The sequence below is a fragment of the Rhinopithecus roxellana genome, chromosome 8 (assembly GCF_007565055.1).
Source record: "Rhinopithecus roxellana isolate Shanxi Qingling chromosome 8, ASM756505v1, whole genome shotgun sequence".
NCBI classification, from domain to species: Eukaryota; Metazoa; Chordata; class Mammalia; order Primates; family Cercopithecidae; genus Rhinopithecus; species Rhinopithecus roxellana.
Window position 1 is genome coordinate 130901143 of NC_044556.1, and position 22111 is coordinate 130923253.

A 22111-nucleotide genomic window follows, 5' to 3' on the forward strand; every position below is an offset into this window, starting at 1 on the left:
TCAGCCAGGCTAGGGGGTAAGGATGTGCAGGCTGTGGCGTGAAGGCTGGAGGGCTCATTTGGGCCAGGTCATGGAGGCCTCCAGGCCTGCAGAACAGTTGGACAACTGGATATCTGCTGCAACATCTGGGAGCCGCTAGAGGACTCTGGGCAGGAGGGCAGCACGATCACACTTCAGTGATGCCTTTCTAGCTGCCGAGATGTTTTGAATCTGGGAGACTGGTGCGCTGAGGAGGATGCTGCCATGGCCATGCTGAGCGGGACAGAGAGGAGAGTCTGGAGACCTCACACAGACCTCAAGCACCAGAAGCAAGCAGGCTTAGTGAGGCGACAAAGGAGCGCAGCACCTAGAGCCAGACCACACGGGCTTGACTTCTGGTTCTGGCACTTAGCTGGGTGCCTCTGCGGAAGTCTCTGTGCCTCAGTTTCCTCACCCACGAAATGGGAATTGTAATAGTGCCTGTCTTACAGGGTCACTGTGGGGCGATATGAGCTAATACACGTGAAGTTTAGAACAGCGCCCGCCACGCAAAAACTGTGAGCTCTAACGACTTCTCATTTAGTTGCAGGGGTGTGGGCGGTGTGAGAAGGGAGGAATCTGGAATGAGCCCAGGGTTCTGACTCGGTGTCTGCATGTTTGGTGGGGGTGAGGCCTCCGTGCAGGGTCAAGCATTGGAGGGAGAGGTGCTCCCAGAACATCCACTGGAAATGACCACCAGGCAGTTGGATATAGGGTTTTTAGAGGAGGAGAGATCAGAACTGAAGATTTGGACGTTATCCCTGATTTCATAATGCTATAGCCATGGTAAGGGTGAGCTTGTCAGGAGTGAAGAGGTAGGAAAACAAGGTTAAGGACATTCAGACCAGCACATCACACACATGACTGCCTCCTGAGCAATACGCTGCATCCCCATCTTCCTGCCTATGGTACACCTTGAAGAATCACTTACTTCACCACCACACAGAGCTGTCTTCCAGTCATGCACCTGGGCCTGAGAGGAGGCTGCCAGGCTATACCAAGTCTGACCAGGCCCAAGCAGGACCACTTCTGCAGCTAGCAAAGTCTGTGGCTTTATTGGCATGGTGGACATGCTGCATCTGCCTGTTTGAATCACCACGTGGCACTGGAGGGAGCAGGCGTTCTTAGGGAGCAGGGATCTTGGTGGAACTGGCCCACCTGCTCTTTGATGGAGGGTGCCAAACTGCTCATTAAAGGCTAAGGACCTTCATGGAATCACTGAGATGACTCCTTCATGAGCAGAGGTCGTTGTGACCCTTAGAAGAGAGGCTCAGAAGACCCTAAATCCTGGCAAGGGGTGCCAAACAGACTACCCTTGTATTTCCACATTTTGGGCCTTGCCTCTCTCTCTAGATGGAGGGTACTCATTAGGAATGGGCATGGTTGGCCGGGTGCAGTGGCTCACGCCTGTAATCCCACCACTTTGGGAGGCCAAGGCGGGCGGATCACAAGGTCAGGAGATTGAGATCATCCTGGCTGACGTGGTGAAACCCCGTCTCTACTAAAAATACAAAAAATTAGCTGGGCGTGATGGCGGGCTCCTGTAGTCCCAGCTACTCGGGAGGCTGAGGCAGGAGAATCGCTTGAACCTGGGAGGCGGAGGTTGCAGTGAGCCGAAATCACGCCACTGCACTCTAGTGTGGGTGACAGAGCGAGACTCTATCTCAAAAAAGAAAAAAAAAAAGAATGGGCATGGCTTCTTCAGGTCATCCTAACTATTCTTCTTCTTCACATATATATGGTGAGAAACCTTAGACTTCCAAGCAACTCTCCTGTTCTGCTTTGTAGAGGCATTTAGGTTAGGTCGGATAGCCTCAAAATAGTCAAGACTATCTACAAAACAGATTGCATTGTGTAAAGGTCCTCTTGGACACTTCTTCCTCAGATCACTTTAACAGCTCGGAACAACCCCAATCACTAACTTTAAAGTAGGCTCCCTTTTGCAGGCTGTCTCCAGGCCATAGAAATGCTATAGAATTGCAAGGTGACCCACTTTAGCAGCTGCTGGGTCCAGAAAAGAATTACTATGACTTGGCAGCGCTGGCGAATCCTCAGAGGGTATAGCTGAAAAATCAACGCCAGATGGCTTGCTGCAGATGCTTCTAAAGGTTACACTCCGTCAGATCACCCTGGAGGGCCATGCTGAGTTAACATGGCAATGGCACACAGGCCCCAGGCCTCAGTTAGATGCAGGAGGCCCCATCCCTAGCCCAGATGCATCACTTCTAAAGAGCCGCTTGGTGAAAGGTGATGGAAGAGGAGGGGCAGGCAGAGCTGTCTCAGAGGGCCTTCTTTACCCTAGGTCTGGCTACAGGCAGCTGGGGCAAGCCTGAACAGACAGGGATTCCAGGAGGTGAAGAGGTAGCAGCAGCTGCATTTTTCTGGAAATAAATTAATACAGAAATGGAGCAGCTCCTGGAAGCACAAGATCTTGCCGTATGGGGGCTAGACATGCCTAGATTGGTGTTTCTGATGGCAGGAGGACAGGACATGTCAGCAAGAGGCAGGGCTGGGAAGGTGACACTGTAAGTGGTACTGTCCCTGCGTCAGAGAGAGTGGCTGTGTTGAGACTGCAGAGCTTGCGTACATCACATTGATTGTATGGTTAGGGAAGCAATGCTCTGGAAAGAGGGACTCTGGAAAGGGGTCCCTGTGAAGCCATATGTCTCCAGAACTGTGGTGGGATCCTCCCCTAGAGGAGTGACTGCCGGGGCCTCTGTGGAGCATCACCTTGAGAACTTGGCAGGCATGGGATTTGCTCACCGCTTAGCTGCCTCATTCGTCCTGTACTTGTCTCCAAAATCTTCATCCTGCCTTTATGCACTGTTGCTGACACTGCTGGTGGGGGCTTCTGCGTTTGAATAATTGAGTTGAAAGCACCTTATGTGATTAAGCGCTCCTTAATTTCTCTTTTTAGAACAAAAATGTCTGCCTCTGCAGTGAATTCCAGGATTGCTCACCATCCTGTGTGTGAAAGTTAAGACCACTAATGTGGCTCATGGGACCTGGGCTCCTTTGTTAGATTAGGACTGCACTGCCTTTAAAGCTGGGCTCGTTTCCTCCCTAGAAATTACAGCCCACGTCCTGCCAGCAGACAGGGCACTAGCTCTTGGGACCTGTGGAGGGGTCGTTGTGTGAAACTGTGTGCAGAATCTCCCCGTGGGCCTTTCCCTGCATTGGGTCGGCCGGGCTGGGAAGGGCTCCTTTCTGTGCAGTGGGGGTAAAGCATCTGCTCAGCAGGGAACCTCCTGTTTCTGGGGTGGGGGTGAGTGAGGCTGTTTCTCTGGATGGAGTCTTCCTTTCTGGGGTTATGGGGAGGGAAGCGTGCTTCTGAAGAGCTGACTGTGAGCACCACACGAACAGGGACCCCACAGCTGACCTAGATACAAGTGCGGATAGGGCCCAGAATCCTCGCGTGGCTCTCTGGGGCTCAGAGTCCCAGCACTTTACAATCCCCAACAGAAAATCATCACCACTACAGTTATTAATATCAGAGGGGCCTCCCCACGGCCGTATTGAGATGAGTAGTGAGATCCTGCACTGTCTTCAGCAGCGGGTGTCCTGCTCACTAGCCTACATATCTCGGCTACAAAGCCCTCTCTGAAAGCAGGGCTGCAATGTGACTTTTGGGGGCCCTAGGCACTTTTGCCTTCATGGGCCTCTTGCTCCATACAAAAACATTAAAAAATATATATTTCATGACCATGCTGGTTGAAAGGTAAATATGTCATTCTATATTAAAATGTTTTCTTTGACACAAAAGTTTATTTTCTTCTGATTTTAAAAGAAATCACAACATTGTCCTGGGCCCCTGTCCATATTGTGGGTCCTCAGCATAGCGGCTGTTGTGCCTGATGAATGAGTAGCCATGGCTGAATGTGAGTTCCAGAAAATAGGCTGACCAACACCTCTTCAGTGTTCCCCAGAGCAGCCTTTTTAAGCACAGGATCTGCTGAAATCTCAAAGCAGGCAGATCTACTTGCTTAGCAGGAGTTTGTGTGTTTTTTTGTTTTGTTTTGTTTTGTTTTGAGACAGGGTCTTGCTCTGTTGCCCACGATGGAGTGTAGCGGCACGATCTTGGCTCACTGCAACCTCCGCCTCCTGGGTTCAAGCAATTCTCATGCCTCAGCCTCCCAAGTAGCTGGGACTATAGGCACGCATCACCACGCCCGGCTAATTTTTTCTATTTTTAGTAGAGACAGGGTTTCATCGTGTTGCCCAGGCTGGTCTTGAACTCCTGAGCTCAGGCAATCCGCCCACCTCGGCCTTCGAAGTGCTAGGATCACAGGCATGAGCCACTGCGCCTGCCCAGCAGGAGTTCTTGTTTAAAAAAAATTTCGTCCTGGAGCAGTGCTTATGGGGGGAAATGACTGGAGTCAGGGGTAGGCGCAGGTGTGGAGCCCCAGTTGCCCATTGCCTTTTGCATTCCAGTGAGCATTCAGCATCTAATAAATAGAAGTCAAATGCTAGTAGGCTAAGAAGAAAGATCCAGGAAATGAGGCAGGAGGGTTGCATGAGGTCAGGGAAGGAGGCCTGGAGGCCCTGAAGGCCCAGGAGCGTAAGAGGAAGCAGGAAGGAATGTGGGCCTGCATTTTCCCTCTAAAGTGTATGCACTTGACCCTGTGGCCTCTTCTGGGTTGGTGTGATAAAGGCTGTGCTCCAGTTGGATCTACAGACAGGAGGCAGTGGAGAGGCTGGATAAGAGGCCACTACAGGGGTCCAGTGTGAGTGATAAAGAAGTGATAAATGAAAGAAACAAGAAATGGAATCCCAACACTTAGCAGTGGATTGGTGGGGAGGCCACTGCCAGGAAAAGGAAGGGAGAACTATGGTTCTTACTTGGGTGCCTTCTGATAGAAAATGGCCTATGGTCCTGGGTCCATTTTCACAGTGGCCTAAAACTCGGGTTACCTGGCTCCACAAGACCGTGGTGTGAGATGTGTGTAGGTGCCTTCCAGAACCGAGCAGGACTTGACTATTCGCCACAGTGTCTCCCAGAGCCAAAGTGGATGACAGGTGGGCAGACTCCCCAGCACAGCAGTGCCATCCCCCACAAAAGCAGGACGAGAGTATGTGTGAGGGCTGGGGAGGGGCAGTGCCTGGACTGGGGGTTGGAACAGTCAAGACTCAGGGGCCAAGGAGAAACATCACTGTTGCCTTGTCTGAATTTTGCGTAAGCAAGGTGATGTGGAACCCTGCATGGAAACTTCAGGAGCAATTGCCTAGAAACCCTGACTTTAGGCCGGGCACAGTGGTGCATACCTGTAATCCCAGAACTTTGGGAGGCCGAGGTGGGAGGATCACTTGTGCCCAGGAGTTTGAGACCAGCCTGGCCAACATTGTGAGACCTCATCTGCACAAAAAATAACCAAAATAAGCCAGATATGGTGAAGCACACCTGCGGCCCAGCTACTTGGGAAGCTGAGATGGGAGGATCACTTGAGCCCCAGAGGTCAAGGCTATAGTGAGCCAAGATCATGTCACTGCACTCCAGCCTGGGCATCATAGAGAGATCCTGCCAAAAAAAAAAAAAATCTCTGACTTCAGTTCTCACACAGCCTCTCCTTTAAGTGAAGACTTAAAATATCCTGTTCCCGTGACAGCATTATAGCAAATACATATTTCCACAATCACTACCAAAAATACATGGTGGTCAGGCTCACTTCCTCTCCCTAACAGACACACACACACAGATGCCGCCCCCGCCCCCAACTCCCCAACACACACATGTAAGGACTTCAGCACATTCCCATTCAATAGTGTTTCATCTTAACTCAGGCTGAGCCATGCAAGAGAGGCAAAGCCAAAAGCAGGGAAGGTGGCCTTGGTTTTGTTTAGCGCTGTGTTAGGAACAGGATGGGCTTGCAAGCTACTCTGGTTTGCCCAGACGCCCCAGAAATCCGCTCTGGAGTAACCTTGTGGGTTGCGGTTGCCACAGAGCAAGGTAGGAGACTGTAGCCCAGGGTGGAGGGGTAGGGCGGATGGGTGTCCATACCTCCCCATGTTTCTGCCCTTGATCTCTCTCCTCCTGTCTCTTCATCAGAGATGGCCACAGAAGCCCAGCCTGGGACCCCAGGACGACCCTTGCCTGCATAGACAACCTCCAGAACGGGCATACGAGCGATTCCTCCAGCGGAGAGTCCAGCGGCGGGCAGAGGCCGAGGCGGGGCCCCTCGCCGTCGCACGTGCGTTTTGAGGATGAGTCGGCCCGCGAAGCCGAGTTCCGCCACCTGGAGCGGCTGCAGCAGCGCCAGCGCCAAGTGCTGAGCACTGTGCTGCAGGCCACGGACCAAGGCCCCCTGCGCTCCAAGCCCGACCTCGCCGACTACATCAACGGGGCCCCCCGGCTCCGGGACGCGGGGCAGGGGGCATTCCACCGGCTTGTGGGCACCCTGGGCCGCAGAGTACCCCCGGCGCCGCCGGCACGGGGCAGCGAGAAGAGGTGCCAGGCTTGCGGCAGCTGCATCGACGACCCGAGCCCCGCCCAGGGGAAGGCGTCCCCCGACCCCAGGACCCTCCAGGAGCTCCAGGCTGCCCGTGGGATGGAGAGGGTGCTGGGTGGCCTGAGCTCCCCACTCCGGCTCCTTCCTGCAGAGCCTGGGCTCCGCATGGAATGGATCCGAGAAACACACATCGATGACACCGTGTGCCCTGCGGAGGTGGATTCTGCCCTGGACAGCACAGACAACTCTGACAGCTGCAGGACGGACAGTGAGGAGGCGGGGACCTCTCAGGCTGGCGGGGCGTGTAGGCGGACCCGAGGCAGCAGCCCGCGACTGCGACTGCGGGGCTCCAAGCCTCGAGGCCACAGGTGGTCCAAGAAGGCTGAGGCGGAGCTACCTTGGGGCCTTCAGGCCCAGCAACACCTGCCTAGGGCTGATGATATGGAGGTGGAAACCGAGGTGAAGGAGGGCAGAGGACACATGCCTGGGGGAACTCTAATTTTGAGAGAAGATGCTGTCCCTAAGCCTCCTGACCTGGAGTTGAAGCGGGTGTCCCTGGGACCCCAGTGGCAGCCTGGACCACGGCTGGGAAGTCACCAGTCTCACCTTTCGGATTCCCAGACTCCATGCAGGACAGCTTATGCCACCTCCTCTCCCATGACGCCTGAATCACCTGGGCCAGGAGGCCAGGCCCAGGTTATAGAAAGCCACGAGTCCCTGGAAATTGTCTTTCCTTCCTCCCTGCAACAGAGCCATGCAGAGCCTTCTGCCCTGCACCAAGCCCGGCAGCCAACAGTTTTCTTTTGTCCTGAAGGCTGGGTGCCAACCCCTCCCCCTTCAAGGAAAGCCACCTCGCCGATGTCTCACAGGAAGGCAGCCCTGGCTGGATTGTGCAGGCCGGGTGACCAGGGAGAATCTGTGGGTATCCCCCGGCCTCCTTCAAGAAGCACGATTCTCAGGACCTGTGAGCTGCCCCCATCACAGACCCAGCCCAGCTGCCCTCAGGTCAGGCACCCACTCCTGGCCCTGTCTACCAACAACTGCAACAACAGCGCACCTCGGGGGCTGCAGGAGCCCTACGGGGGAGCCGTCCACGAGGGTAGGGTGGAGAGGGGCCCCTGCAGCCGGGAGCCGGAGCCGCCCCTGGAGAACAGCAGAGATGGTAAGGGGCTGCCATTGGTTCCTGCCCAGCCCAGGCCTGGTGTGGTTCTAGAGCAGAGGCCTAGACCCGACCTGTGACACCCAGGCCTTCAGAGTCATTCCCTTTTATCTCAATAGTCAGATGGCAGCATCACACTCCACCTCGGCAGCTCCTTGGAGCCGCTCTGAGGTATCAGGGGTGCTGGTAGAGGCCAGATGCAGGACTGACCGCCAGCCTGGAGGCAGACTAAGCAACTCCCTCCTGGGGGAGGCAGAACCATGGGGAAGGTGGTGGAGACATCCTCTTCCTGTTGGGAACCCTGAGGTTCCAAGATCCAAGCTCCAAGCTGCATGGCTGTTAGAGGCCTGGGCTTTAAGGGATTTACTCCCAACAGTGCAAAAAGAGGTAGCAGTTCCAGGATTTACTATTTGTTTGGAACAAAAATGCCCACTAATCACATGGCTGAGACCCTGCCCCTTCAGCATCATCATTTCATTTCACTTTATTTCATTTCATTTCATTTCTTCATTTCATTTCATTTCATTCACTCATTCATTCCTTCAGTATTGGCAGAGCACCTGTTATGTGCCAGGCACTGTACTAGGCACTGTGGGGAATGCACATGTGAACACTTGAGCAGGAGTCCTGCTCTTGAGGCTTTCTGTGGCCAGGCAGACACACTGTCTGGAGGACCCTGTGACCAAGGGAACAGGGCTCCTAGGCGGCGTGCTTTCTGGTACCAGACCCTCCCTGGCTCCTGGGCCTGTTGGTGGAGCGGTAGGTTTCAGCAGGCAAGGCTGCTGAAGGGTGTGGGTGTCACCACTTTGTCTTTGGAAGGGGTCCTCATATAGTGGGAGAATCCTGGGGGCTGGCGGGCTCAGGCCCTCATCCCTAGTGTTGTGATCCCAGATGACCAACTCTGCCGTTCACTTTTAGGCAGAGATAACAGGCTCACTCCACACGTGCCCACGGCTCTGACAGTCTTGGGGCTGGGATGGCTCGAGGGACCCAGGACTTGGCAACAGAGTGGAGGGAGAGAGGGCAGAGAGATGACAGACCTTATTGAGGATGTGGATGCAAAGTCCCCTCCACTGCATGGGGACACACAGACGTGGTCCCTCTCCCTCCCTTGCTTACACAAACCTTGAGGCAACCGCCTCCCCCTGGGGTCCCTCCCACCCTGTGCTGAGTGGCGGTTTCCTTCTCTGGTGGGCTCTAGGCAGGCTGTGGGCTTGCCCCTAACCACTTCCTGCAGGGCTTCCCTTCTGAGACCTGCTGACCTCTCTGGGCAACCTGAGCTTTTACCTCGGAGCTTGAAGCAGAGCGAGTGAGGCCCTGGGTGAGTCCCTCAATCCCTTAGCCTGCCAGCATCCTCCTCTGTAAAGTTAGGACGATGATGGCACCATCTCCTAGGGCCCCGTGAACTCATGTCTGGAGAGGATTCCACTCGTTGCCTAGCACATAATAGATCTCCAGAAATGATGGCTATTTTAAAGCTCTTAGAAATCACAACTGACAAGATTGTGGGTTTGTCCCACGAATACAAAATTTTCCCCTGCTCCCACTATGTCCCTTGATATGGAAGGGACATGGCTTATCACAGTCAACCCTTTCATTTAACAAACAGTGATCATCTACTGTGGACTAGATGCTGTACTGGGTGATGAGCTTACAGCAGTCAACAAGACTCAGTCCCTGTCCTCAAATAGTTTCCAGCCTCGAGGACACTCACGAGGGGTCCTCAGCCCTGGTCATCTAAGAGGCCACCCCACCTTCCCTTGCTGCTTCCCAGGTCTGTCCACTGCTCTCCTTGGGCTCTGCCTCTCCAGCTTCTTCTCACCCTCCCCCTGTTGGGAATGTCCCTTTCCCCCACAGGACCTGTGGGATGACTCAGGTGGGATGCTGTGCTTGTTTCAGAAGGACCCCAGGGCTTTCCTGACTCAGCAGATGTTGCCACCATCAACTCCACGGGCATCACCCTCTCCCTGTCCTCAGAGGAGCCAGAGTCCAGCCAGGAATCAGAGGGAAGCCTGCAGAGGACAGGGTCGGGATCTGGAGGACATGTGCTGTCAAGGTGAGTGACAGGAGAAACAGCCAGACTGCAGAAGGATGTGGAAATGGGGGCTCTGGGAGGGGAGAGACCCCCTGGAGTGGTGGCATGACCCACCTCACTGCTCCTAGTCCTCAGAGGATCCCTAGACTGTGAACAAGCCTGGCAGCCCTCTCACTCCTCTCCCAGTGTCGTTTAGTCTGATGTACCTGATCATTCATTCATGGAGCATCCATTGAACAGTCTCTAGCTGCAGACACTGTGCTGGTTCCTGGGGCAAAGCTAGCAGAGCCCTAGCCCTGGGGAGGGCCCCAGGATGGGGTAACCTGTCTGGGAGGCTTGCTTCTGCTCTGCGCTTGGATGCTTGAAAGTAACCAGATGTTGAGGAAAGGGAGCCCAGCAGTCACATTTCCCTTCTCTCCTTCAGCTCGGGGCTGGCATAGGGTGGTGGGGTGGGGTGGTGGGGGCGGGGGCTGAGTCCTGGCTCTTTGGGACCTCCTCGACTTGCCTCAAAGCCTTGGTGAACCTGGAGCTCTGGCCAGGGCCTTCTCTTCCCTGTGACACACTATGCCTGGTGGCTGCAGGCAGCTCTAGGCCTGAAGAGGCACCAGAGCCGACTCTCCATCCCTAGCACCATCTGCTCTCCAGAACTTCAGAGCTGCACGCTCTGTTTCTCCTGGACTTCTCCATTAGGGGGTCTGATGGGCCCCTCAAACAAAAAGCTCAACAACTGCTTCCCCCATGTCCCCTTCCCTGCAAACACGTCACTGTCTGTCTGCACAGCGCACAAGCCCGAATCCAGGAGTCCTGGACTGCTTCCTCTTCTTTCTCTCCCACCACAGCCAGTCATTGCCAGCTCCGGAACTCCCTGCCTCCCACCACTTTTCCTGGCCTGAACTCATGACTTCTTTGCTATACAACTCTAGTAGCCCCTACCTGCTCTCTGCCTTCACTCTTGCCCCTACATTTCCTTCTCCACATAATCGTCAAGGGTCGCTTTTTAAAACTTGGATTAAATGGTGTCCTTCTCCTACTGAAAACCCTGAATGCAATGGTTTTTCCCTGCACTTGGAGTAGACTTCACACCCCAGCTATGGCTGGTCCTGCGTTGTGGAATTCGCCTTGCCCACCTGTCTGACCTCATCTTGTCCTGCCTCTTCCCCTTTTCTCATCACCTACACCCAAGCCTCATGGCCTGGCCCCTTTCTGTTCTTAAACACGCAGAGCTCTTCCTGCCCCAGGGCTGCGGCACCAGCTATTCCCCGCACCTGGACTACTCACCTCCAGGCGTGGCAGCCCTGGCTGCTTCTTGCCACTCAGCTCTCAGTTTAAAGCTCCTCTTCTCAGAGAGACCTTCCCCACCACTCCATTTTAAAGGAGCGCCTGGTCACCCTCTGCTTCACCCACATGGGACGGGTCTCCTTGGTTTTCCTGGTCTGTTGTTCATAAGCTCCTGAGAGTAGGCACCTTGTTTGTCTTGCATACACACACCCCAGGGCCTAGAAGAGGCTGGCACATAGTAGGTCATTAAGAAATATTGAATGAATGGGCCATGCACAGTGGCTCATGCCTGTAATCCCAGCACATTGGGAGGATGAGGCAGGTGGATCACTTGAGGTCAGGAGTTCGAGACCAACCTGGTCAACATAGTGAAGCCCTGTCTCTACTAAAAATACAAAAAGTAGCCGGGCGTGGTGGTGTGTGCCTGGAATCCCAGCTACTCGCGAGGCTGAGGTGGGAAAATAGCTTGGACCTGGGAGGCAGAGGTTGCAGTGAGCCAAGATGGTGCCATTGCACTCCAGTCTGGGCAGCAGAGCAAGACTCCGTCTCAAAAAAGAAAAAATATATATACTGAATGAATGATTGGGTGGGCCCTTAGCTGAGTGTTATGGCAGGCGGCTTGCCTGAGCTATTGTCCACAAAAGCAACCCAAGCAGAGTATCTGGCAGCCTTTCTTTTATTTTCCTATCCTTTCCTTTTCTTTTCTTTTTTATTTTCTTTTCTTTTCTCTTTTCTTTTCCTTCTCTCTCTCTCTCTCTCTCTCTCTCTCTCTCTCTCTCTCTCTCTCTCCCTCCTTCCTCCCTCCCTCCCTCCCTTGCTCCCTCCCTCCCTCCCTTGCTCCCTCCCTCCCTTCCTTCCTTTCTCTTTCTTCCTTTTCTCTTTCTTTCTTTTTTTTGGGGGAGTCTCACAGTGTCGCCCAGATTGAGTGTAGTGGCGTGATCACAACTCACTGCAGCCTCGACCTCCAAGCTCAAGTGATCCTCCTGCCTCCATCTCCCAAGTAGCTGGGACCACGGACAGGAGCCACCACATCTGGCTTCCACTTGACCTTTCTTTCTATGCCTGGTTATCAGTTCCTGGCCCCAAACGTGCCAGAGGCATTGGTGCTGGCCCATCTGCGACCCTCGAGATGGCCCCAGGGTACAGTTTGCCCTGGCCACCCTCCTGGCCCTCCCCTGCCCCCTCACCTCCACCCTTGTGTTTCAGAGCATCAGCAGGGGCTGACACAGGACCTGGCTCCCCCTTGGCTGCCCCTTTGGACCAGAACAAGAAAAGGAGCAGCAGCATCACCTCCACCTTGGGGCTGAAAAAGCTCTTCTCAGCCCTTGGCCAGAGTTCCCGGCCCAAGCTGGGCAAGTCCCGCAGCTATAGTGTGGAGCAGCTGCAGCCCGCCGTGCCTGGCCTGGCGTCACACTCCAGGGCCCCATCGTTACAATCCCTGCACCCGGTGAGTCCAGGGGCCCCAGCCCAGGGAGTGAAGCCAGCAGTGGTGCAGCCACCAACAGCATGAAAGGTGAATGGAGGGAGGAGGTGCTGAGGATGCCTCCCAAGGAGCCCACAGTAGGGAGACGGAAGCTGCTGGCATCCCCACGGTTGACCCATGAGACTTGGATTCCCCTAGACAAAGGGTGGGTCGGCAGCATCTCACACTGCTGAGATGACCCTGCCAGCTGCCCAGGCCTGGGGTCACTCTAGGCTCCTCCCTCTCCCTCAACTTTGCCACCTCAGCCAAGTCCCGGAGAGTTGACAGCCTGATGATTCTGGAACCTTCTCCATGGCCATAGTGACTCTGAGCCCAGGCACAGATCACTTCCCACGTGGATTCCCTCAGCAGCCCCTTGACTGGCCTCCCTGCCATGGTCCTGCATGTGGCTTCCAGAGTGGTCCTTCTGATATGCAAATCTGGCCACGCCACCCCCTCACCGAACATCTGTCATTCGTCCCTTATTGCCTTCAAGATAAAGTTCAGACCACTCAGCATGACCAGAGAGTTTCTGGGATCTGTCTGCTTTCATCCCTCGTCATTCTTTTTTTAACACACTTGACCCCGGTTGCAGCTGATGCGCTTGCAGTTCTGTTGGCAGATCGCACACTGACTCTGAACCCTCAGCTGGGCTCTTTCTCCCACCTTCCCCGAACGCCACCTGCCCACTCATCCATCCTTACTGCAGGCACGTGCCCCTCAGGGAGCCACTCCCAACCCTGCCTCAGGCCGAACTGGGCCTCCGCCCCTGCTCCCATTGCTACTGTGCCTCCCTCCTTTGTGGAACTCCCTGCATCATGTTTAGTTGGGTTTTGTCTCTCAGCCCTCACTGGAGTGTGAGTTATTTGAGGGAACACCGCTTGATCTTTGTATTCTGGTGCTTTCTAGGGAAGCTAGTGCGGTACGCACAATACACACCGAGTAGTGAGTGGGTGGGAAGCTTGTGCTGCTGTGTACATGTGTGTACATAGCAGCTGCTGCACATGTATATAGCAGCACAATCTGCAATCGCAAAGATATGGAACCAACCTTTTTCTTGTAATGACTTCTTTCCTTTGGTAGATACCCAGTAGTGGAATTGTAGGACTGAATGGTAGTAGATCCTTTTTTTTTTTTTTTTTTTTTTGAGACAGGGTCTCATTCTGTCACTCAGGCTGGAGTGCAATGGCACGATCTCGGCTCACTGCAACCTTCACCTCTGGGTTCAAGTGATTCTCCTGCTTCAGCCTCCCGAGTAGCTGGGATTACAGGCACCTGCCATCAGGCCGGCTAATTTTTGTAATTTCAGTAGAGACAGGGTTTCACCATGTTGGCCAGGCTGGTCTTGAACTCCTGACCTCAGGTGATCTGCCTACCTCAGCCTCCTAAAGTGCTGGGATTACAGGCATGAGTCACCACACCCGGCACACACCATCCCCTTTTAAAGTGCACTGAAACCTTTTAACTTACCGTGCTCAACCCTGCCCCCAACATTTTATGAACTCCTTGAAGGATTTCTTATCTATCGTTTTATCCACAATGTTTGAAGGTACAATGTACGATTTAAATTTTTGAACGAAAGCAATCACAAAAGACATACTAAAGAATCACAAAATAATATTTCAAATTTTAACTCTAAAGTGGTATTTATTACTCTGTAATAAAGTTACTTTCATTTCTTCCTTAATGAGTACGTTAGGTTTCCTTAATCAATGAGGTAATTAGTATAGCACTAAAGTTGTTATTGCAGCTAAAAAACAAAACAAAAAATCCCTTGACTCCTCAGATGGCCTATGTAGACCCATCTCCTTGAGTAAGTCATGGTGGTTCCTGTTGAATTCTTGGAAGCAATGATAAAAGCTTGTGCTGTCACTTTCTTACAGGGCCCTCACGTTCATGGTGGGGGCCAAGTCCTCTGTCAGCACCTCCCAGGTGGCTTTTCTCACCTGCAATGTTGTCCCTTTCTCATCAGGTGTCACCCTCTCACCAGCGTCGGAAAGCTGCCTCTTTTCAGAACCTCCATTCTCTGCTGAGCGGCAAGGGGGAACGGTCCAGCCTCTACCTGGTAGCGGGGCCAGGGGACCACAGTGCAGCTGGCAGGTAAGAGGAGCACACATGATTTGGAGGATAAACTCAGAGAGTGACCAGTGGAGCCAAAAGCTTAACCCCTTCCTGCCTCAGCATCATGGCTCTGAGCAGGGGCCGCTGAAGGGAAAGCAAGGCCTCTGCCCAGGACATCTGATGTGTGGAGACAAGGCTGCCACAGGAGTCTCAGCACCTCAGTGCCCTGCCCCGACCCTCAGTGCACTGGGCTCCGAGAAGGCCTGGGGTTGCTGGAGAGGATAGAGTTGGCCGGTTTGAGTCCACTATCCCTCTGCTGTCCAGTGACATCTTGCAATCAGAAAGTTTCTATAGAGAGTTTTCTTAGCCCAGCTAAAGATCCAAATAAACATGTAGAGACAGAGACCCCCAGAGAGGCCCAGGACACATGACCTGCTTGGAAAGATCCCGCCCTGTCTGAAGAGGCCCTGTAGGCTGGCTGCTCTCTCCTGGGGCATGGATGCACTTCAGGGTGTATGTTAGCTCCTGGAAATGTGACATAAAGTTATACCTTTTGTCAGGTTCTTACAAACGTCTCTGTACGCCCCCAAATTTGAAACCACTGCTTTGGGAGGGTGGGGTTTCTAGTTCCACAGCAGGCTCTGGGGGGCCTTGCACAGCAGTGGAAACCCACCAGTTTTGGCCCTAGCAGGCTCTCTTTGCTGGTTGAGGTCAGCAGAACCCCAGCCTCCAATGCCAGACTCTGGCATTGGATGTCTATGAGGCATCAGTCATCTGTAAGCTAGGGAAGAGTTGTGCCCAGTGCCTGACGCTTTTTGCCCTCACTGTGTCTCTGGTTCCCTTGCAGGCCGGCCAAGGCTTCACCACGGCGTGCCCTCAGCGTGGAGGACGTGGGTGCTCCCAGCCTGGCTCGCACCGTGGGCCGCCTGGTGGAGGTGTTCCCGGACGGCACGAGCCAGCTGCAGCTGCAGCGCTCCCCGGGGGGCACTTTCGGCTTCTGCGTGGCCTCTGGGAATGGGCGCCCAGACTCAGGTATGCCCTCTCCCCTTCCTCAGCCCCATAGCCGGGGCAGCCTTAGCAAACCACGGCAGGGCCTTCTGGCTGTGTCAGAGGCTTTTCTGGTCCTTGGCTGAGCTGTGGAGCTCTGGGAATTCAGAAAGCCCCTGACTACAGGACTAGGCTTCTCCCCCCGGGGGCTCTTTCTCAATTGTCCGGGGCTGTCTAGGAGTCTGCACCTGCAGAGCCTTTGCCCTGGGCCGCTGCAGCTGAGAGGGCGTTGGTGGGGGGTGTACGGGAGAGGGTAGAGTTGGCAGGTTTGACTCCACTATCCCCTGCTGTCTGATGACATCTTGAAATTAGAATCTTAGGTGGGCGCGGTGGCTCACGCCTGTAATCGCAGCACTTTGGGAGGCTGAGGTGCCCGGATCACCTGAGGTCAGGAGTTCGAGACCAGTCTGGCCCACATGGTGAAACCCCCATGTCTACTAAAAATACAAAATTAGCCGGGCGTGGTGGCGCATGCCTGTAATCCCAGTTACTCAGGAGGTTGAGGCAGGAGGATTGCTTGAACCCAGGAGGTGGAGGTTGCAGTGAGGCAAGATTGCGCCATTGCACTCCAGCCTAGGCAACAAGAGCAAAACTTCGTCTCAAAGGAAAAAAAAAAAGAAAGAAATTAGAATTTTGAAGGCCATCTTAGCAGAGGAGAGCCAGAGGAAAACTGTCTGTGCCTGCCGGTTCTCAGCAGTCCCTTTGATGTGGCTGCGTTGAAACGGTTCCTTTCCTCCGGCTGTGGAGTATGTCTGGGCAGGTGGAGCGTGCCTATCTGTCTCTGCATCCCGTCCCTCCCTCAGGCCTGTGCCCGAGGATTATGTTCAGATGAATCCTGGCTGCAGGCTTTTGGCTGGGGTGTGCTCTGGGTCTCAATTCAACCCAGGCAAGGGCAGGGAGGAGTCCTGGACATCATTCTGCACTCCGGCCAGTTCTCAGTTCCGCCCCATCCATGAGTCTTTCAGGGCAATGTGACTTGCCAAGGCCCACACCCAAGGTCTGTGGTCCAGAATGCATCTCAGGGCAAGGGCCCGTAAAAGAAAGACATTCCCCAGAGGAGCAGGGAAGGAAGACAGGTATGCGAGGCTGGGCAAGGAGAGGAGGGGAAGGAAGAAGAGAGAAAGGGAGAGACAGATACAGAAAGACGCGCACAGAAGCCTGCTGCAGCTGGGCTCTGCCAATGGGGGGTTGAGTCCTATGCTTTGATCTCCTAGGTCAATGCTGTTTAGCCTGGAAAAAAGTCTGCCCGCTGCCACATTTGCAGACCGCAGCATGAGTTCTCATGTCTGTTCCATCATTAATTGTTTCAGCAAATATATACTAAGCACCTACTATGTGTTATAGATACGGGGGATACAGCATTAAGTGGAACAGACCAAATCCCTGTCCTCATGAATATACTACCCAGTGAGCAATTAGATTGTATCTATAAAATGTGTACTCTTGTTATGTATAATATGCTACGTATGTCAGATGGTGAAAAGAAAGTTCTGAGAAACACACAGATAAAGCAGGTGTGGCAGATGCTGGTATAGACAGGAGTGTGGGGAGGCTTTTCTGAGAAGATGACACTTGAGCAGGGCCGTGGATGGGGCAAAGGAGGGGCCCCGTGGGTGTCTAGGGAAGAGCATTCTGGCAGATTGAACAGCAAGTGCAGAGCCCTAGTGGAGGGGTGAGCCTGGCTTGTGAGAACTGTGAGGAGGTCAGGTTGGACACTACAGAGCAGGCAAGAGGTTGGGAGGAGCAGTTTGGCAAGATGGGGTTGTGCCACTGTAAGGGGCTTTGGCTTTCATGCCTAATGAGATGGGAGCCACTAGAGGGCTCGGAGCGAGCACTGAGACTCTCTAATGTCTATGAGAATAGACCCCAGTGGGACACAGGTGGAGCCAGGGAGCCCTGTGTTGAAGCTATTTCAGCAGTCCGGGACAGAGATGGTGGTACTTGGGCTGGGAATGGCTGTGGAGATGGGGAGAGGGGAGAAGGGTTGGATTCTGATTGATTTGACTATTTGCTGATGAGCTGGACATGTGTGTAAGAGGAGGAAAGGACAGGTTTCTGCCCACTCTGGACCTCAGGAGGATAAAACGTCCTTCCTCACAGGCCTTCCCATAGCCTCCTCTCCCGTTAGGCGAGCAGGACAGGCCCCCTGGACAGGTGGTGTGAAGGCAGAGGCAGACAACTCAGCATGTTTGTGCTCCGGCACCTCTGCTGGCTGTGTGACCTAGAACGGGCGACATCCCTGCTGAGCCTCAGTTCCCTAATCTGTGAAATGAGGATGACAAAATCTACCGAGAAGAGTCATAAGGAGCATTTGATAAGGCACACAGGAAAGGGCCTAGCATTTTTCTTCCCTCCCCTTCAGAAAGAGAAGGTCTGGGGAAGAAAACCCCAGACAGGGAGGGACCAGCGTGATCTGCATTCACCTGTCGCCGTGAGTGCACACACAGCAGGGCATTGTACTCTGCCCCCCACCATCCCCCAGAGTCCCTTTTGGCTCCCTTGCAGGCAGTGGGAGCCCCTCCCCGTCACCCGTCTGGGAGCTCTGATGGGCAGGGGTCTCTAGTGACCCAGGGTCCCCAGCACCCTCACCTGAGTTGGTGCCAGCTCCCTGTTCTGCCCAAGCATTCCCTGGTCCTGCTGCCGTCATGGGTCACTGGATGGCACACAGGGGCCCCACGCACATGAAGCCTGGCAAGTGCTGGGGCCTCCATTCCCCAGTCCATCCTCCAACAGCAGAGGGTCACTTCTTCCAGGCTCCGAGGGGCTGTGAAGAGGGCTGGCTTGTGCCCTGCGCTGAACTGGCAGGATGCTGGTATTAACTTGCTGGCTTTCACATCTGACTCTATATGAGTCTGTGAGAACAGCAGGCTTTGCCTTCTGCTTCTAATTGGATACAACATAGAGATCACACATCCTCAACAAAGGCCATTTCCAGCAGACAATAAATGCCTACGACAGCAGGCTGTCATATTTGTGTCACGAATTTCAGTTGCGAAATCTACACGAGTCTCCCCAAAATGGCAGGAGTGACGTCAGTGTCTGGCCTAGCTCTGGCTGCATTCTTTCAGGGTTTATCATTAGTCCCCACCTGCAACTCCCACAGCACATGAGACACTTCTCTGGGTTCGCCCCAGGGGCCCCTTCTTACCTGCCCCCTCCCCATGCCACCAACCCGTAGATAGGGAGGGCAAGCAGTCCAGCTAGAGGAGGTAAAAGACAGGGTTGAGGGAAAACGCCTTGTACAGTCAGGATGGCAGACGTACTGTCAGGGAAGACAGCCCTGCAGAAAAGTCTCGGCTTGGCCAAGAAGCAACAAAAGGGATTCTACACCTCAGACCAGGGAGGGGGAAGGTGTGCAAAGATTGGATTTGCTAAATTCAGAGCCACAGACTTTCAGGTACCTCGGTGAAGATCAGTGCTCTTTCAAAGCCACATTTCAGAGGCAGGCTTTAAAATGCCTGACTTCTGTCAGGGCCAGAGGCTGGGGGGACCTGAGAGAGGACTTCCCACTAGTCCAAGATGTGGTGACTAGTTTCAAGCCAGAGATTGAAGAGCAGACCTGATGCCCCTTCGGGCCCCTGCTAGGAACCCGACTGGAGGAAAAGGAAGTGGAGACAGTAATGCCTGGGCAGTGGCCTCATGTTTGAAATGCAGAGTGAGCCAAGCTGGCCTTGGAACAGTGAGGGTGCCAAAGGCTGCGCTGAGCAGCCTGAATTCCGCCAGTGCTGATGCCCATGCCAGGGGTGTGCCCTGCAGTCCTCCAGCAAACTCAGCTTGTGTCTCAGCCCCTGTGTCCACCCAGCACGGAGCATGGGCATCAGGGGCTCCAGCCTGCCCTGGGAGAGCCAGCACCTCACTTACTTCCTCCCAGGTGGGAGCAGCTGGAGGGGAATTTGAAAGGTTTCCAGCCACAGCTGAGGCCGGTGGGGGGAATGGGGGGGAGGGGGGCCTCCTCAGCTGGACGCTTCCCAGAGATGCCAGAGGGAGCCAACCCAGCCAGCCCAAGCCCCACAGGGCCTGCCCCACTGACAGGGGGCTCCCTGAGAGCCAGAGCTTGGGAAAGAAATAGAGAAGCTGGTTCCTCCAGGCTGACTCTTGGCACCTTCTAGACCCAGGCAGGGCCTCTTTGGGGTGGGGAGGAGGGGACATGTGCAGAAGAGGAGAGGGAGCCACCGGAGCTTTGAAATATGTGGCTAGAATTTTTATTTTTCCTGGGTTTTTTTGCTCAGATGTTTCCCCATCCCAATTGAGGAACCATATCTGAGTAAGACTGAGGCCAGGGTCACTCTGGCAATAGAGTGCAGCAAACCAGGCTTGGATGTGGCTCAGCCACTTTTGCTCTTCCGATGATACCTTCCCACCACCCCGGCCTTTATGCTGGGCCTGGGCGACCTGAGGCAGCAACTGGATCATAGTGCTAGGCACCGAGTTAGGTATGGTTCCTAATTTTTAAAAACTATTTTCCTCCCTATTCTACAAGCAAAGCTCATCTCAGAAAAAGATTAGCTCACTCACAGTCAGGTATAAATAAATAACAATTTAACGCATTATTTGCACTAGGAGCATTTCCACTTTAAAAGCAGAGACAGTGGAATGAAGTTAGACCGTGGAGGAGGCACACTGTCTAAAGCCAGTTGTGGCTGTGAGGTGGAATAATGAGGGGGGTGTGTGTGTGCATGTGCGCAGAAAAGTGCCCACTATGAGCACCCCCTCCCTGTGCTGCACAAACAGCACCTCACCAACATGGTCAGCGTTCCAGAGATGCACTTCTTCAATTTGGGTGTCGTGAAATTCTCCCGTTTTCCTTTGCAGGGATCTACGTGCAGGAGATGGCTGACATGAACACGGCCAAGCTGTACTCAGGGCTGCTGGGGGTGGGCGACGAGATCCTCGAGATGAATGGGGCCAAGGTGGCAGGGCTGGGGTTGGCTCACATTAAGGAGCTCCTGGACCACTCAGAGAGCTTGTCAATCCGTGTCTTGAGGCAGAGACCTGTCCCACGGTGACCCAGAAGTGCCGTTGCCCTCACTGTCACTGCCTCGGAAGCCCTGAAGCACTTGGGGTGGTTGGCAGGAATGTGCTGCACAGAGCTGCTCTGTGGCGGAAACAGATCCTGGCAGCATCTAACCTCTTGGGCTGTGGCAGGGCTTCTGTGGTGGGCTGCCTTCGGGAGAGGCAAGGAGCCTGTTTGCATATTTTGTTTAAGGCCATTTATGCAGAACTAGAAAAAGAAAAAAATGGGTCTCCTTCCATGTCTGAGGGGGTGTCAACATCTACTTGTACCTTTGTTGGCAGGGGAAGGAGGGAGATGCAGTCAGTCCTTTGGTTGATGTCTGAGAGCTGGCCTCACTTCCGGGTCCCACTCCTGGTCAAAGGCTACCCCCAGCCTCCAACACTGTGGAACCAAAGAAAGCACATGTCCATATTGGCCTTGACACTTCCCTTTTTCAGCCACGTTCCTCCCTACTCCATTCACTGCCTTTGCCCTTTATGCAGCAATGGGCAAAGTGTCCTGGAGTACCAGCCTTACAGTCATTGACCATATATGCCAAACCAAAATTGGAACGTGTAGTCTGACAGGAATTTTATGCCCCTTCTGAGTGTGGGAACATCTGGGAGATGTTATCTGGTAGCCAGAATATTAAACATTTCTAGGAAATTTTTTTTTATACATAAAGTTGAAAACAACAACAAAACTGATTTCAGGACATGCTACTGTGGTAGCCAGGATCCAGCCAGTGGGACCAGCCAGACCAGCCCCATGCCACCCCAGCCGCTGCCTCTGCCCAGGAGGAGGCAAGAGTTGCTGCAGCCTGGCCTGTGGCAGCCTCCATCTTAGTTCTTCCGTCCAGCTTGGAGACAGGGCTGCAGCGGGTGCCTGGCCGTCACACAGCTGCATGCTTTCTGCCCAGACGTCCTGGCGGTGCTGTCAGTGGGCATGTGGGTGGGTGGGCAGCAGGGAGGCCGTGGAGAGCGGGGATGGGCCATCTGCCTGGGCCTCAGTGCTGCCTGGAGGGCTGGGACTCTTTGGGAGTGGATGGCCATGTGTCAGTCTTAACTTATTAAAAAGCAAAGCTGAAGCTTCGCTCACACTGAGTTGCAAAATTCTGGGCTTGACACTCACTGGACCCTCACTAGCTACGGGCAGGACTGGGGAGTGGGGGAAGGCACAGGTGCAGGTGGTGGGCATGCCAGAGGAAAGGCTGGGGAGGCCCCGGGTTAGGGTGACAGCCAGGGTAGATGCAGAAGCCTCCAGACCATCCTTTGGCGGATGAAAAGCCCTGGGCAAGGTTTATGATCAGGAGAGAAGCAGCCAAGGGACCCTAGCTGGGCACAACTGAGGAGTGTAATAGGAAGTTCAGGGCTGCTTTAGGACTGGCCAGGGTGCCAGCTGTGGTTAAAAAAAAAAAATCCTGGAAAGAAGAAACTCAACCTTTAGCAGAATCGGGTTTAAATGAGTGTCAGGGCAGCTTTCACTGGACAGGACACTGAAGCAGGCCTGTGGCCCAGGGAGAAGGTCGTGGGGGTGGGGAGGCAGTCCTGTGCTGTGTTTGGGGTATGTTCCCTGCCCAGGGCCTTTGCAGCAGGAGCCAGGTCCCTGTCTTCAT

The 22111-nt window shown here is 54.1% G+C and overlaps 2 protein-coding genes across 4 annotated transcripts in view; one reads left to right on the forward strand and one right to left on the reverse strand.

The window, feature by feature from the left end:
- Nucleotides 1–21593, forward strand: part of KIAA1614 (KIAA1614 ortholog) — a 37327-nt gene extending 15734 nt beyond the window's left edge. The window contains exons 5-10 of one of the 3 annotated variants that reach the window (XM_030935138.1): nucleotides 6062–7623; nucleotides 9520–9676; nucleotides 12140–12380; nucleotides 14368–14495; nucleotides 15304–15488; nucleotides 20316–21593. In XM_030935138.1, coding sequence (XP_030790998.1) covers nucleotides 6062–7623; nucleotides 9520–9676; nucleotides 12140–12380; nucleotides 14368–14495; nucleotides 15304–15488; nucleotides 20316–20509 — 2467 coding nt within the window. In that variant the 3' untranslated portion in view covers nucleotides 20510–21593. Of the gene's footprint in view, nucleotides 1–6061; nucleotides 7624–9519; nucleotides 9677–12139; nucleotides 12381–14367; nucleotides 14497–15303 lie in introns of those variants that run through there. The other 2 variants (XM_010375640.2, XR_004058642.1) reach the window with 2 other exon arrangements.
- Nucleotides 19683–22111, reverse strand: part of STX6 (syntaxin 6) — a 73826-nt gene continuing 71397 nt past the window's right edge. Inside the window, exon 8 of the mRNA XM_030935140.1 lies at nucleotides 19683–20898. Coding sequence (XP_030791000.1) covers nucleotides 20873–20898 — 26 coding nt within the window. The 3' untranslated portion in view covers nucleotides 19683–20872. The remainder of the gene's footprint in view (nucleotides 20899–22111) is intronic.